The following is a 17,519-nucleotide window of genomic DNA, read 5'->3' as shown; positions in this document are numbered from 1 at the left end:
TACAGCCAGGAGGTTGAACAATACATATTATTTCATTCCCCCACTCCATTTTCCCCTTTTAATCACAGAAAGAACACAGGTGATGACAGGTCTATGTTTCCTACGCCATTATGGTTGGGGAGGGGAGAAGATACTATGTGAGTCAGTCACTAGAAGATAAATGATTTCATTTGTGAAGTACCAAGCCATTATCCCTAAGGTAGGAAGATCGAACTGGGATGTGAACTCTGGAAAGATTTTGAGGCAGGCCTATCTCGGACTTTCTGGCCTATAGCTTCACTATGTCACTATTCTGTAATGCTTTATTAGATCCTCTGCAAAATTAGTCCTCTGAGCTTATTTTAAATAAATCTGAGGTTAAATTTAAACGCAGAAACATCTTTAGGTAATTTTGCTCTTTCCAAAGCAAAACAGATACTTATCTCAAAATTTGAACAGATTATTTTTTTCTAAAATTCCACTTACTGTGACAATGGGATATATATTAATCTCTTACATATATACTGAAAGCCATGTGGATGCTGTTAATGTACTGTACTGTATGTAACTCTTGATGCTATCTAGTTGAAAATCCCTGGTTAGAAAATAAACTTCTATTCATTTCAAACAGTTAAATCCATGCTGGTTAAAAATATCTTTAAATTTTTTCAACATCTCGTACCATTAAAGATTATCTCAAATTTATAAAATAAGTTGGAATTTCCCTATACAAATTACACTATAAATTATACTGGTCAAAGACACATCCAGTTAAAAATTGCAACTGTGAACTGTGAGCTCTAGGTTTGGCTAATTGAGAACAAAAGCTACAGGTGATCACTCAAAGATTGAAAAAGTACAGTATACTCACATGTGTTTCTATCATTGTAGCTTTATAAAGGGGTTTTGTTTCACAGTGGTTGTCTTTACATATAAAGAAATACACTGCTCAAAAAAATAAAGGGAACATTCAGCACATCCTAGATCTGAATGAATGAAATATTCTCATTGGATACTTTGTTATGTACAAAGTTGAATGTGCACAACAGCATGTGAAATTGATTGTCAATCAGTGTTGCTTCCTAAGTGGACAGTTTGATTTCACAGAAGTTTGATTTAGTTGGAGTTATATTGTGTTGTTTAAGTGTTCCCTTTACTTCTTTGAGCAGTGTAATTTAAAAGTTAAGTTGGTTTATTTCCAGAGGTTTAAAAGCAACATCATTCTTGCCTACAATTAGTTTGTTCTTGCCTATAAATACATTATTGCTATTTGTGAAATTTACTTTGGTGTCTAGCAGTGGCTGAATCATTATTGGCAATTTTCTTAGAAGGCTGAAAGGCACAGCATAAACCTTCAATATGATGGGGATGAAGTCATAGGTAAAAGAAGAAAAGAGTCATTCTCTTTTGTTTTTTTGTTTCTCATAGTAACCAGGTAACTCAACCCCAGGTATGTAATCTGGTGGCTTGGTCTCCTAATCAACACACCACTTAATAAAAGGTAGTTCCTCTTTCTGTCTTGAGTGGCAACACCATTTTAACACTGATGTTTGAATGGTCAGAACAATTTTGTATAATCCTCGGCTTCTAGAAGGAAAATGAACAGAACTTACCCACAGGTAATCAGCATTCTCTTTAGGATAATTATAATTTGTTTGTTTGTTTGTCATACTTATAGGCCGCCCAACTCTGGGAGGCATCGTACAACATATAAAAACAGTATTACCCTTAGTAGATTAAAATAACAATTTTTGTTTTCTGTAAACAAACTATAAATTCTAGAATATCATGTAACAAATTTGAATTAAGTATAATTGAATACTTTTATATTTACACTATTCTACAAATATACATAATGATATATGATGTAGTAGTTTCTAATTTACTTCAGTTATTTTTCTTGTATCCCTCAAGGTTGCTTAGAGATTTTCTCTAATTTTATCCCAGCAATAATACCCCGTGTAATGACTCCAATGTGTTGCAATGTGCTTCATGGTTATGCATCTTCAGAGCTCCTGTACTTGGCCTCCTGGTCCAAATCTACTGCCTTAACTGATGTAGCTACTAAAGTAGTTACTTGCTTTAAAGATCTTGGCTCAATATTTATTTTATTTTTATTAATTATAGAATATTGATACGGATTCACTGGGTTCAACCATATCCCATCTCACTGATAAGAAAGGTAAAAAGTTCTGAATACTTATTCAGTGACAAAGTACTAGATGCTTAATATGTATGTTGAAGTTATTTTGGGGAGGAGAGTAGAAAATACACATTCACAGCACACAAATACACAGTTAATGTTGCCATATTAATTTTTTATAGCTTTGAATTAGAAAACTGTTAACAGTGCATAATTATGTTAGAAATAGAAAATGCTATCCATGCAAAAAGACTTCTGATAGGTTACAACTAGGAAATGTATTCTACAATATTATGAAACTTGGAACAGAAAGAAATATCATTATCTCATTCCATATTAAATGTTAATTTAATCAATTTAAAAACATTTCTGATTTAGGTATAACCATTAGTACATTTTCCAAGATACTGTACTAGAATAATGGATGGATGGATGGATAGATGGATAGATGGCAGGATGGATGGATGGATGGATGGATGGATGGATGGATGGATGGATGGATGGATGGATGGATGGATGGATGGATGGACGGCAAATGTGCTGTACAAATGGTAAACAGGATAGCATTTTTAAATTATTATTCATCTTTCACTTCATTATCTGCATATATTTCCAACCCTACTAACTGGTGATTCTGTCAGTGATGGTCAAAAACAACTGGAAGACATGAAATTGTACAAGGATGTACTGTACTAGCATTTTACAACTTTGAGTAAGGGACTTCGTAGAATTTCAAGATAGACTCATAGCATCATAAAAAGATAATCATTTTACTTAATTTTTCTAGAGCATTTATATGGCCATCCAACTCACACAAGGCATATAAAAAGGGAAAAATCACAACCAACAAATACAAAAGCAGCATATATAATTAAAGGCTAATAAAAATAAAAAGAGGTGATTGGGGCCGAGGTATACTATAATTCCTCAGCATGGGACTCTATACACTTGATCTATCATGCAAAAAATGAAACAGGTCTTCCCTCCCTTTCTAAAGATCTGCAGGATGTTACATACATCCATATCTACACTAAAGAAAAAGAGACATGTGCACTTGAGAAGAAATGGGGAAAATAAATGGTACAATTTTCCTCTGAAATAGCATCAATGGAAAGAATCTGATATCACTCATCGATACAGAATAACAATAGAAATGTTAAGAAATGTATTCTCTGTTAAGCTACTTAAAGATTGGAAAGCTAAAATCCAAAATATGATAAATATATTTCTCTTGAGATTGGAATCATGTTTATTTTCTTAGTTTTCTTGTAATGTTTGTTGAACAAGAAGCATAGCTTGGAATACACCCTTTACCTGCATAAGAACCAGATTCAGGCTTCAATCTGTCCATTTATGAAAGAACATTAAAAACAGAAGATTAAAAAGAAAATCTCTTCCAAACAACCTAAAGAATTTTGCCTGAATAAGGACCCTACATTTCTAAAATAAATGGCTGTAAAAGACACATGTATTTGTTTATTAGGATGTTACCATATAATTCAATGAAGTTCCACCTGGAGAAAATAATATTTGTCCTCCATGACATTAAGACAACAGGATGTCCCATTAGATGAGTGTTTCTCAATTTCAACAACTTTAGGAAGGGTGGACTTCAATTCCTAGAATTTTCTAGCCAGGGTGAAGTCCAACCATCTTAAGGATCCTGAAACTGAGTAAACACTGCATTAGATTTTGCTTTAAGAGATTTGAAGAAATGAAAACAGTACAAAATTCATGCAGGCTTTATTTTTAATGTGGCTATAGATCATATGGTCCACGACAAGCAAAGACTTTTAAGAATACTGTATAAATATTTTATATCAAGGAAAAAGTAGTTTCCTGCAAATCAGGTTTAGATTATGGCTAACTTCTCTGTTATTTTCCTGGCAATGATACAAAAGTATTTTGACACTGATGTCTTCAGGATGTCCTTTAAAAAAAAATTCCCATCGAGTTACAACCCTGGCATTCCTAGTAATCTCCCTTGCAAATTCCAATCAGATCCAAGTTGTTTACATTTTTGTGATCTGCCATGGTCAGGCAAGTGCTGTTCATTGTACGGAGTAAATTGCAATGATCCATGTATTTCCCCCCATGCCATTCCAATGGTCTTATGTAGGTCTTTTAGAAAGAAATTAATTGTTGGGAGCTGGCAGAAGCCAACAATATGTGCATGAATTTTGCGGTAGTTTTATTTCAATAACGTACCACTCATGACCTTGCAGACTGCTGCAGAAAGTGTTTTTCCTGGACCCTTTGCACTCGACGATGCATCTGTGTATCTGCCATTAGTCTTGTCATACTTGGTATAATCATTGCCATCATCGCACTGATTGTGACCATCGGCATTTCTCCTCCTACCCCAGGTCAGTTATTTCCAGATTTCAGTTTTAGTCTAGCATCTACCCCACAGGAAGAATTTCCATATGTTGGATGGTGACAGTGTTGTCTGAAATATCAAGAATTAGAAGAAAGGAGAACTTGGTTGTTTTTCAATATAACCATAATGGTCATTTTTAAAGCACAGTTTGATATTTCTTTGGTAACCACTTCAGTGGGACTCATATGCTTTCTGTACCCTTTGTAAAGTTTCGCTGTCAGGGAAATATCTATTGCTTGCAACATTTACATAGCGGATGATTTTTAAAAAAATTATTATTATATTTATCTTCCATAAACAGATGTCTATGGATTGATTCAGATACTCTTATCTCAAAACAGCATTGCCATGGTTGCAGCTAGATGCTAGAAATGACTGTTCTAGCTTTATGACTTAGCATCAGTAGTATGTCTCTTTTGAGTCACTATTGACTTTTCAAACATAACCATGAAGTTTTCTTAGCAATAGGATGGACATGTTTTGCCATGCCATTATTTAGTGCTTCCTAGTGTAACAAACCAGCCCTGATCCTGTTTAGTTTCTGGGCAAAGCTAGGTTAGCTAACTACTATTACGTCTATTCAGTAAATCAACATATAACTCATAAATGAATCATTTGATCACCTCTTTTTCTTCCCAACTGATGTGAGCATGGCAACATTGTTATGGTGGATTTAGGCTAAACAAGGTTCACTAAATCTAAGGAAATTAAATCATACGTTTAAAGAATTATTTCCCTCTTAATATAAATGCAACTATTTATTTTTTAAAAAACTAATTTTATGGAATACCACATTTATATTATGTAGGGCAGCATGTCACTATCATAAACAGTGAAGGTAGTGCAGCCTCATGTTCTATTTTTGTCCCAGTCTCCATCCCTCATTTACCCATTTAAGTCGGAAGGTCTAAAATGAGATTCTAAGGTTATCAGTACATCAGTTGGATGCAACCTTCCTTCAGATTTCCCTCCTCAAATTAGGAAGATCAGGGTGACCTTACATTACATTATACATGCTGTCGTAGAGTATGAAAGGGACTTATTAGATGAGAAGATAGGGCAAATCTCTTAATTGTATGTCAGCTACATAATTATCTAAACTGCTTTTTGAGTCAGATGCTGTAACATCCATAATATAGCTTATAATTGGCTGACATTTACCTAAATAAGTGTTAATAATTCCACTTTGATATACACTGTCAGTTTGCAATTCACATCAAGTTCCATATCTTTTGAAGATGAATTTGACTGCCACTAAAAGTATATGATCTAATAAAATTAATCTTGCAGCTGTCAAAACACCAAGTGCTCAATGTTTTGTAGGAGACACATGAAATATATATAGATGTATCTAATTTTTTTTTCAAGCAGACCAATTCTCCTTTAATTCTCATGCTGCTGCAAGTTCCAAGTTGCTTTTACCATGATATAATTAATGTGTTATCTGTTACAATATTGTATAACTGACTTTTTATAGGTAGCCCTTGACTGGCAACAGTAATAATAATAATAATAATAATAATAATAATAATAATAATAATAATAATAATAATTTATTAGATTTGTATGCCGCCCCTCTCCAAAGACTCACAGCAATAATAAAAATAATGTTATAGCGAAACAAATCTAATACTGTATTAAAAAAGAAAGCATATAAAACCCTATCATGTTTAAAAACCAAACAACACATACATACCAAACATAAAATATAAAAGCCTGGGGGAAGGTGTCTCAAATCCCCCATGCCTGGCGATAAAGGTGGGTCTTGAGTAGTTTGTGAAAGACAAGGAGGGTGGGGGCAGTTCTAATCTCTGGGAGGATTAGAAGGGATTAGAGCAGGGCCGCCATCAGGAATTTTGGGGCCCCATACAGCCTAAGTGTCTGGGGGGCCCCTCCCTTCTTCCTTCCTTCCTTCCCTTTCTCTTTTTTTTCTCTTTTGGTTTATTTCCCCTTCCTTCCTTCCTCTTTCTTTCTTTCTTTCTTCTTTTTCTTTCTTTCCTTTTTTCTCTTTTACTTTTCCCTCCCTCCTTCCTTCCCTCCGTCCTTCCTTCCTTCCTTCCTTCCTTCCTTCCCTTTTAAATTTTCAAACTGTCTTCTTCATATTCCTGGCTGAGGAATTCTGAAAGCTGCAGTCAACTGTCTTCAGCCATTGTCCAGCCCTGTGCTATGGACCCCTCCCTCCACCCCCTGAAGAGGCCGGGGGCTTCTTTCCAAAGCCAGTGGCAGTGATGCCAGAACCCCCTTCCCTGGGGATGGGAGCGGGGGGGGGGGGGCTCCACTGGTCTCCCTCAACAAGACCTTCCGCAACACATCAGCCCTGCTGGGCAGGCCTCTTAGCCCCACCAAAGAAATGGGGGTTAAGGAAGACCCCCACCCCCCACCTTGCCCCAAACACTGGCACTCTGCATAACCTATGCGGGGGCTTTGGCTTCCCCTCTGCAGAACAGAAGCTGGGGACCTCTCCCTCCACATACACGAGATCCCTATGGCCCATCCGAGGGCTGGCAAAATAGGTGTGCCCCCCCCCCCACCTGCTTTTCTATCTCTCTCTCTCTCTCTTTCTCTCCCTCTCTTTCTCTTTTTGTCTTTCTTTCTCTACTTTTCTTTCTTTTTCTCTTTTTCTCTCCCTTTCTCTCTCTTTTTCTCTTTTTCTCTCCCTTTCTCTCTCTTTCTCTTTTTATCTCTTTCTCTCTTTTTTCTCTCTCCCAACCTCTCTCTTTCTCTTTCTATCTCTTTCTCTCCCTCCCTCTTTCTTTCACTTTCTCTACCTCTTTCTCTCCCTCTCTCCCCTTCTCTCTTTCTTTCTCTTTCTCTTTCTCTCCCTCCCCCTCTCTCTTTCTCTTCCTCTTTTTATCTCTCTTTCTCTTTTTTCTCTTTTTTCTCCCTTTCTCTCTTTCTCTCTCTCTTTCTCTCCCCCTCTCTTTGTCTCTTTCTATCTCTTTCTCTCCCTCCCTCTCTCTTTCTCTTTTTATCTCTCTCTTTCTCTTTCTCTCTCTTTCTCCTCCCTCTCTCTGAAGTGGGGAGGGCCGGATTGGCACCAAGGGAGCTCGAGACGGGGTGCAAAAGCAAACTACTCTGCCGGCCCGGGCCCACATCGGAAGGAAGGAAGGAATTGTAAAAGGGGCGATCAAGAGAGGAATGGGTGAATGAATGGACGGAGGGTGGGAAGGAAGGAGGGAGGGAAGGGACAGGAACAGAGGGAGGGTGCAAAGTAAGCAAGGAAAGGTGTGAAAGGGGAGAGTAAGAGAGGAAGGAGTGAAAGAAGGGAGTGAGGGAGGAAAGAAGGGAGAAAGGAGAAGGAAAGCAAGAAATGGAGGGAAGGAAAGAAAGAAAGAAAGAAAGAAAGAAAGAAAGAAAGGGGGAAGGGACAGGAACAGAGGAAGGAAGGAAGGAAGGAAACTTATGAAAGGGGAGAGTAAGAGAGGAAGGACTGAAGGAAGGGAGGGAGGGAAGAAGGTAGGAAGGAGAAAGAAAAGAAGAAATAGAGGAAGGGAAGGTAAAAGAGAGAAAGAAAAAGAGCAAGAAAGAGAAAGAAAGAAAAAGAAAGAAAGAGAATGAAAGAGAAATAAAAAGAGAGGGGGAATGAAAGAAATGGAAGGAGGGAAGGAAGGAAGGAGAGAAAGAAAGAGGGAGAAAGAAAGCAAGAGAAAGAAAAAAGAATGAAAGAGCAAGAGAGAAAGAAAGAAAGAAAGAAAGAAAAAGCAACGCAAGAAATTGTGATTTTTACAATCCCCTCCCCCGCTCCCCACAAACCAACTACCCCTCTACCGCAAGGCGCCGGGTTCCCCTTTCTCCCTCGTCCGCATCCTTGCGGCGGGGACTCACCAGGAGAAGTCTGGAGACCCACGGGCTCCTCTGGGGGCCTTGCGGAAGGCGCCGGTGGAAGCCCCCATGGCCGGCGCTGGGTGTGAGGGAGGATGCTTTCTGCGCGGGCGGAGGCCCACCCTCGCCGGAAGAGCTGGACAAGGGATGCCTCGGGGAAGGAGGGCAGGGCGGGAAGGGAAGGAGGGGGCTGGCGGGGCTTTAGGGAAGGGGAGCCGAGGCCAGCCTTGCAGTAGTCGAAAGCCACCGGGAGAAGACTGGGCTCAGCAGCAGAAGCGCCGGGCCCGCCCCCCCCCCATTATTCAGGCTCTCTTTGGGGTTGGGGAGCTTTTGGGGGACGCCAGGGCCCCCCAATTTTCCAATTTTCCCCGGGCCCGGGACAGCAGTCCCAGTAATACCCGTCTATCGGCGGCCCTGGATTAGAGGGCCGTGGCCGCCACAGAGAAGGCTCTTCCCCCGGGGCCCACCAAATGACCCGGAGAAGGTCAACTCTGTGGGACCTTATCGGTCGCTGGGATTCGTGCAGTAGCAGGCGGTTCCAGAGGTAATGGAATGTAATGGAACCTGCCATTACAGTCATAACAGTGTTGAAACGGGTCACTCATGTGATCAACCTGATCTGACAACTTTTGCAGCAACCAATTAAATGATTATGTCATTAAGCAAACCAATTGTTCACTGTGGCTGGATTTGCCGAAAACCATAAGTAAATGCTGGTTTGGAGCAAAAACGTTGTAAAACCTGGTCACATGGCCACAGGACACTGCAAAAGACTGCAAATGTAGGCCAGTTGCTAAGTACCTAACCCACAGCTACATGAAGGCAGAAAGGGTCAGCCATCCAAATTTCGGAATTGGGTTGTAAGAATTCCTGGGGAGGTCCATCAACTCTGGTCCCTAAGCCACTGGTCATAAGTCAAAGAATACACGCATACACTTCAATTGGTCTCCAAACACAATTCAAGGTGTTGGTTATTACCTATAAAGCCCTACATGGCTTTAGGACCAGATTACTTATGAGACTGTCTTCTGCCTCACATATCCCAGTGGCTGGTCAGATTCCACAGGCTAAGTCCCATTGGCTAAGCAGTGCCAGCTGGCAGGACCGCAGGGAAGGGACTTTTCTGTCATGGCCCTGGCCCTCTGGAACAAACTCTCCCCGGAGATTTGCACTGCTGCCATCCTCCTGACCTTTCAAAAGGTTTTAAAAACACAGCTTTGTTGGCAGGCCCGGGGCCGTTGAGCGATAACATCTTGCTCCAGCCAGTAGTGTGTTAATGGGATGGTTGAGGGATGGATGAATGCCTTTTAATATTGTGGGGTTTTATATCGTATTTGGGTTTTTTGTCCTTGTACGCCACCCTATACCCACTGGAGAAGGACGGCCTATAAATTCTATTAATTGATTGATTGATTGATTGATTGATTGATTGATTGATTAATATTTGACACATAGTAGATGTGACAGGATATGTGACAGGACATATGTGACATAACAAAGGCATAAATCTTTTGATATTCAATTTCCAAACTTCACATAATTCATTGACCAGAAGGGGCTTGGATATGGATAATATGGGTATGGAAACTGTAAGGTAATTATAGTGTTAGGAAAACTGATTATGCTCTCCTGCAAATGGTTTTACTGCTTTTAATTTTTGGTTATTCGTTGTATAATTTTTGACTATTAGTTGTACAGTACTATTCTTTATAACTTTGTATATTGCCCAGAGTCTTAGAAAGTGTCTACTTGTTCTGTGACAGTTCTACAGAAATTGAAGGAATTAAAGTACATGAAGATTAATTATACCAGTATATCTAAAACCTTAATTTGAATCGCATCAAATCTCATAGAGGTATATACTGAAGTACTGTGAGTTCTGCTTATTGAGTGTCAGTATTTACACTTTGTTTGCTCTTGGTTTTATTTTTCAGTTAACCGTTTATGTGTGACTACCAGTAAGCAGACAGGCTTTTTATGTGATAACAGAGAGACCTGCATTTCAGCCAGTGAAGTTTGTGACGCAAGACAAAATTGTGCCAATGGGGAAGATGAGCAAGAAGAGTTATGTAGTAAGAGTCTTATGTTGTACCCTTTCTCTTGTCCTCTTCACATCACAATATTTTTCTCTAGGATATTTTAGACCAGGGGTGTCAAACCCGATTTCATTGAGGGCCGCATAAGAGTTGTCTTTGACCTTTGGTGTGGTGGGGTGGTGGCCGGGGTGGGGTGGCCGGGGTGGGGTGAGGTGGCTGGGGTAGCGAAAATGGAGCTCCACCCCACAACACCCAATTTGCACTGAGAGATGTTGAAAGAAAATGTATAATGCTGTAATGCTCTCTACATGGGGCTACCTTTGAAAAGTGTTCGGAAACTTCAGATCGTGCACAATGCAGCTGCGAGAGCTATCATGGGCTTTCCTAAATATGCCCATGTCACACCAACACTCCGCAGTCTGCATTGGTTGCCGATCAGTTTCCGGTCACAATTCAAAGTGTTGGTTATGACCTATAAAGCCCTTCATGGCACCGGACCAGAATATCTCCGGGATCGCATTCTGCCGCACGAATCCCAGTGACCAGTTAGGTCCCACAGAGTTGGCCTTCTCCGTGTCCCGTCAACTAAACAATGTCGTTTGGCGGGACCCAGGGGAAGAGCCTTCTCTGTGGCGGCCCTGACCCTTTGGAACCAACTCCCCCCAGATATCAGAGTTGCCCCCACCCTCCTAGCCTTTCGTAAGCTCCTTAAAAACCACCTCTGTTGTCAGGCATGGGGGAATTGACATTTTCCCTCCCCCTAGGCTTATAAAATTTATGTATGGTATGCTAGTATGTATGATTGGTTTCTAAATTGGGGTTTTATAAATTAATTAAATATTAGATTTGTTACATTGTATCATTATTGCTGTGAGCCGCCCCGAGTCTGCGGAGAGGGGCGGCATACAAATCTGATAAATAAATAAATAAATATAAGCCACGCCTACAGTGGGGTAGTAAAAGGTTTGATAGCCTTTCACTGCTTGTGAGCCACAAGTTTGACACCCCTGATTTAGTGTCATTTGTTTGGTTTTAGCTTAGTATATTGTGTGAACACAGACAATTATGGATTATTTAATAAACCATTATACAAACCACAAGTTTGATCAATGCATCCTATTTTGGCATGCAAGCTCATTTTACCAAGAATTTCTGCTTTTGTACAGTACTCTCTAAAAGGCCATGCTCATGGGTAAAAAAAACAATTCAGAATTCAAGGGGACGGTTTAACTAAGAAAACTGGATTTTTTTTTTCTAGATAAACTTTAGAATTACAATCAGTATATTGAAATATTTAAATTTGGCATCCAAAAGTTTTAAACCAAAGGTCTTCAAACTTGGTAACTTTAAGACTTGTGGACTTCAATTCCCAGAATTGAAGTTGGCTGGAGAATTCTGGGAGTTGAAGTCCACAAGTCTTCAAGTAGCCAAGTTCGAGGATCCCTGTTTTAAACAAACATCAACTGAAATAATTAGGGATTTTTTAAAAAAATCATCAAATTTATTTTGCAATAAATATTTCAACACCCAATAGCTTGCATTTCTAGCAATATAGTGTTCCAGCAACATTGCCAGGATATCCCTTATATTTCCTTTGGTACTGAAGTATTTATACTTGACCGGTCTGGATTTATTTGTTAGTATAATATTTTTTTCTTGACAGATTACATTTTAAGGAAACTTCTTTTTTTTTTTTTACAACAGTGTAAGCTTACATTTATTTGTTTGTTTTGGTAGATGATTTGCCAAAAAGCCTTCCTGGCCACTTGATATTTTATTGCAAGAATCGCAGGCTTTGGATCTACGCAGACAAAAAGTGTAATGGATTTAATGATTGTGGAGATTGTTCTGATGAAATAGGGTCACGTGAGTCCTTTGTTTGCTGAAAAATTTAAAATTAAGGGTTTAAATATATGGTAAATGAATAGTTTAAAGCTTTTGTTGTCTCCCAAAATGTTTTGCATTAGTTGACCTTGACCTCAGCACATACATATACACAAACAGAAGACTGGTTATTCAAGTCCAGAGCAAAGGAATTAAGTATAACGCAGCATAGAGCTATGCCAGGGGTTGGGAACCTTAAGTACTTAAAGAGCCATTTGGACCTGTTTCTCACAGAAAAAAAACCACTGGGAGCCACAAAACCCTTCCTGTGCCTGACTATTTCCTGAACGGCCACTAAACTAGAATATGTAGTTGAATTAAACATTTTGTTTTTCCTCTGAAACTTTTCTTTTCTTGGATTTATCCATGGTTGGCCTAAAAAGCTCAATAAATCGCATGCCAACAGGCATCACACATTGGTTTAGTTTAGTTTAGTTTAGTTTAGTTTAGTTTAGTTTAGTTTAATTAGATTTGCATGCCACCCCTCTCTGAGGACACGGGGCGGTTCACAGCATATATAAAAGACATAATAATACATATACACAATAGAAATTCGGACCAAAACCAATACAATCTCTGTCTGAGTTCAATCCATTTGATAATTATCTACAATTACTTCTCACTAACAAAAATAACAAACATAATCAAACTAAGCCGTCACAATCCAAATGCCTGCTAGTTTTCAGGTACCACCCCTCCTCTCTTCTTTTTCTTTCTTCTCTCTTTCTTCTTCTTTTCTTTCCTTCCTCTTCCCTCTTCTATCCCACCTCCAGTCACCTCTTCTTTCCACGTTATCCTTGGACTAATAAATACTACAGCTATAAGATTATCCAAATAAGAATATTGAATACGAAATATTTACATATAGACAAATGTTTGGAATGTATATACAATAATATATATAAGCCGCTGTATAAAAATACTGTTTACCCCCTCCCCCTCCCCCTTCTCTTTTTTGTATTCCCATCCCCCTTTTCCGTTTTTTTTTTTTTATAATCCAATAAAGAATTTTTTTTTTAAAAAAGACATAATAATACAATTGATCCAATTAAAATAATTAAAAATCTTTAAAAATTCTAACTTTAAAACATTCATTAACATTCACTCAATAAAAACACTAAAAACACTCATTGGTAGGGGGAAAGATCTAATGACCCCAGGCCTGGCGACAAAGATAGGTTTTTAACTTCTTTCGGAAGGCTAGGAGGATGGGGGCAATGTGAATCTCCGGGGGGGGGAGCTGATTCCAGACGGCCGGGGGCCCCACAGAGAAGGTTCTTCCCCTAGGTCCCGCCAGCCGGCATTGTTTGGTTGACGGGACCCTGAGGAGACCAACTCTGTGGGACCTCACCAAACGCTGGGATTCGTGTGGCAGAAGACGGTCTCTGAGATATTCTGGCCCTATGCCATGTAGGGCTTTATAGGTTATAACCAACACTTTTTGTGTCCGGAAACCGATCGGCAGCCAATGCAGTCGTGGCAGTTGTATTTTGAACGACAGCAGGAAAGGTTTCCCCATCGCCACTACCGGCGTGGTTATGTGTGCAGCTCCGTGTGACTGGCAGGTGGGCATGTGTACCCATGTGAGATTTGGCTTCTGCACATGCGCAGGAAGCCAAATCTCATTTGAGAACACTCATGCGTGCGAGATTTCACTGATTTTTGGCGATTTCTTTACTTCTGTGCATGCGCGGAAGCAAAAAAACCACTGAAAATCGGTGAAATCTCACGTGCATGAGCGTCCTCACATGAGATTTGGCATCCTGCGCAGGCGCAGATGCCAAATCTCACAGCCGCTTGTGTTTGCCTGCCCGTCACGCAGAACAGCGCGTGCAGCTCCATTTTCCCTATCAGAACACCATCCCCCACCATCCACCCAGGAATACTGAATGACAGGGAGCTGCAGCAAAGGAATGAAAGAGCCACATGTGGCTCCAGAGCTGTGGGTTGCTGACCCCTGAGTTAGGAAGTAGGAAGTAAAGTGCTGTGAGTTGCTGTTATTTGCTGACCAACAAGATTCCCCCCCCCCCTGAAATAGCCTCGTATGATCAAGAGATTGCATTGACATAAATACAGTGGTACTTCTACTTATGAACTTAATTCATTCCATGACCAGGTTCTTAAGTAGAAACGTTCTTAAGTAGAAGCAATTTTTCCCATAGGAATCAATGTAAAAGCAAATAACTCGTGCAAACCCATTAGGAAAGAAATAAAAACTCGGAATTTGGGTGGGAGGAGGAGGAGGAGGAAGAGGAGGAGGACAGTCACTGTCGAAGGAAGAAGGTGAGGTGAGGAGAATCAAAAAAATCCAAAACTTTAAAGCGCCCCCTTTTGCCTTTCCGTACCCAGATGCTCCAGGAGGAAATGAATAAATAAATGAATGAATAAATAAATAAATATAATAAACTTCGCGCCGGATGTATAGGAGGCAGCTCAAGGGAGTCACCACAGCGAAGTGGTTTATTCCCTCTCCAAGCACCCAGAGAAAGGAAAATGCTTTGTTCGCTCTGGACTGCCAAAGCCTCCTTAAGCACCACCGAAAGGCTCCTCTGGCAGCCCAGAAAAACCCGAGATGGCCATGATTAAAGGGGGGATGGCAGGAAACTGGGCGGGCCTTCGTGCCACTCTCAAATTTCCTGGGAAATGTTTCCGGCCTCAGGTTCTTAAGTAGAAAATGGTTCTTAAGAGGCGGCAAAAAAATCTTGAACACCCGGTTCTTATCTAGAAAAGTTCTTAAGTAGAGGCATTCTTAGGTAGAGGTACCACTATATATTTAAAATACTCAAGAATTTTCTTTCGCATACTATTTCTCTAATCTTGAGCCTTTCAGATGTGTTACGGCTAGAGTTCTCGGAAGTCTAAATAAGCACTGCCCACAGCCATTGTTTCAGAATTCTGGACGAGGGACACTTAGGTAGGATTGTCCATCAACCACTATGATTTTTGGGAAGAAACATCTTATGAATTGTATACGTAAAATATAGCATTACTTGTGTATAAATTATGATACTTAGGATGAACAAGTGTCACTAATGTCAAAAACGAAGTGATAGTTATCTGAACTAAAAGAATAACCATTATATTCAACTTATGAATTGGGTTAATGTGTGGTGTGGTTTTTTTAATCTTTTAGAAGCCAACTGTCCTCCTTGTGGATCCGAGTCTTGGCATTGTACCCTGGTGGTCTTCCATGACTATTGTACCTGCATTCCTAGAAGTTTTTGCCGAGATGGAATACAACACTGCTTTGACTGGTCTGATGAATACCTCTGTACAAGATGAGAATAGACCAAGATGGAGAAAGAAACAAAAACAAAAACAATCCACTGAGAACCAGGCTGTTGTGGAATTGCAGATCATTTTAAAGAGACCTCACAAAGAATGTTTTATTCAGTGTTGCTGCTCTTCACAGCATTTGCTCTGCTCGGTTGCAAGGGGGCATTTGTTTTGCTCTGCGTTCACCTAGTTCTCACAGTGAAGCCATTCATCCATGAAGGACAAGAGGATTTTGGGTTTCATTCAGTTTGTCACAGAGCCTGACACTGCTGTTTCCGGATCAGTGACTTGCTTAAATTCAGTCTTCATAATCTTCAAATCTATTGCACAGATGCTCATCTACCAATAAAGCACCTTCTCATTTGTAAACCGGAGGTTATGAACTTTCACCTTCTATCAGCTTCAGTTGTTTACAAGAGGAGTGTTTTAATATACAGAAGAGCCATGTCTGATATGTTTGATAGCAGGCCAGGAGCCATACGAGCTAGAAAAAGTCAGAGAAAGAAAACATATAAGTATACAGTAGTACCTCTACCTACAAACGCCTCTACTTAGGAACGTTTCTGATAAGAACCGGGTGTTCGTGGGTTTTTTGCCTCTTCTCAAGAACCATTTTCCACTTGCACACCCAAGCCTCTGAAACTGTAACCGGAAAAGGCAGGGAGAAGCCTCTGTGGGGCCTCTCTAGGAATCTCCTGGGAGGAAGCAGGACCGGAAAAGACAGAGAGAAGCCTCCGTGGGGCCTCTCTAGGAATCTCCTGGGAGGAAACAGGGCCTCCACCCTCCCTGTGGTTTTCCCAATCGCATGCATTATTTGCTTTTACATTGATTCCTATGGGAAAAATTGCTTCTTCTTACAAACTTTTCTACTTAAGAACCTGGTCATGGAATGAATTAAGTTCGTAAGTAGAGGCACCACTGTATATGTATTAATGCAATTCAAAGTGTTGGTTATGACCTATAAAGCCCTACATGGCATCGGACCTGATTACTTACGGGACTGCCTTCTGCCACATGAATCCCAGCGATCGGTTAAGTCCCAGAGTCGGCCTTCTCCAGGTCCCATCAACTAGACAATGTCGCTTGGCGGGACCTAGGGGAAGAGCCTTCTTTGTAGAGAGCCCAGCCTTCTGCAATCAACTCCCCACAGAGATTCGTACTTTCCCCACCCTCCTCCCCTTCCGTAAGAATTTGAAGATTCACCTCTGCCGACAGGGCTGGGGACACTAATCATCAGCCCCTGCCTATGAATGAATGTATGTTGAATGAAAAGTATGTTGGCGGATTAAAAATGACTGTTTCTGTATTAAATTGGGGTTTTAGACTGTTTCTTTTGAGTTATTATTGGATTTCAGGAGTGCATTGTTTTTCATATGTTGCAAGCCGCCCCGAGTCCTGAGAGACAGGTGGGATAAAAATCCAATAAATAAATAAATAAATATGCAAAGAAAAGGCTGCCAAATTTATGAATCCCCCCTCCTAGAGCCCTAAATATTTGAGATGCTTTTTAGAGCAATTTACTTTAATACAGGTAGTCCTCAGTTCATTTAGTGAACAAAATTACAAGAGTACTGAAAAAAGTGACTTACCATTTTTCACACTTAACAACCGTTGTAGCATTCCCATGGTCACATGATCAAAATTCAGATGCTTGGAAACTCGATCATATTTATGACGCTTTCCGTGTTCTGGGGTCATGTAATCAGCTTTTGCAAACCTCTGACAAGCAAAGTCAGTGGGGAAACCAGATTCACTTAACTATCATGCTACTAGAAGCTTTGACCTTCAAGACTCCACCCGACTACTGTTCTGGGTGCTGCTTTTATTCACCTGTAAGCCAAACTTTGCTAAACTTTGGCAGGGAACCTATCTCTATACTGCAAGCGCGTACGTGTTTGCACGCCTCATTTAGTCAAGAGAATAAAACTACCCCTACGCTTATTTGGATGTGCTTGGACTGGGACAGGAGAGTTTATAATGTGGAAAGGTCAAACTTAGT

At 40.2% G+C, this 17,519-nt stretch overlaps 1 protein-coding gene across 2 annotated transcripts; it reads left to right on the top strand.

Annotated features, from left to right (window-relative positions):
- The first annotated feature begins 19 nt into the window (after positions 1–19).
- Positions 20–16,831, top strand: LDLRAD1 (low density lipoprotein receptor class A domain containing 1). 2 transcript variants are annotated; one of them, XM_070745960.1, is made up of 6 exons: positions 20–1,598; positions 2,107–2,161; positions 4,348–4,488; positions 10,259–10,396; positions 12,098–12,226; positions 15,378–16,831. In XM_070745960.1, exons 1-6 carry the CDS (start codon positions 1,578–1,580, stop codon positions 15,524–15,526), a joined length of 633 nt encoding a protein of 210 aa, XP_070602061.1. In that variant the 5' UTR covers positions 20–1,577; the 3' UTR covers positions 15,527–16,831. The 2 variants fall into 2 exon arrangements, with proteins under 2 accessions (XP_070602061.1, XP_070602062.1); XM_070745961.1 differs by lacking the exon at positions 4,348–4,488 and having other exon boundaries at positions 1,469–1,598.
- The last annotated feature ends 688 nt before the right edge of the window (positions 16,832–17,519 follow it).

The sequence above is a fragment of the Erythrolamprus reginae genome, chromosome 3, assembly GCF_031021105.1.
Source record: "Erythrolamprus reginae isolate rEryReg1 chromosome 3, rEryReg1.hap1, whole genome shotgun sequence".
NCBI lineage: Eukaryota > Metazoa > Chordata > Lepidosauria > Squamata > Dipsadidae > Erythrolamprus > Erythrolamprus reginae.
The sequence above is the reverse complement of the archived record's forward strand: the minus strand, read 5'-3'. Positions and strand labels throughout refer to the sequence as shown.

Bases quoted from the DNA above. Each gene is read 5' to 3' on its own strand.
- LDLRAD1 (XM_070745960.1), top strand. From the start codon at position 1,578: ATGAACAGAACTTACCCACAG. The intron at 1,599-2,106 runs GTAATCAGCATT...TATTAATTATAG, and splicing joins TGAACAGAACTTACCCACAG to AATATTGATACGGATTCACT. The intron at 12,227-15,377 runs GTGAGTCCTTTG...TTAATCTTTTAG, and splicing joins TTCTGATGAAATAGGGTCAC to AAGCCAACTGTCCTCCTTGT.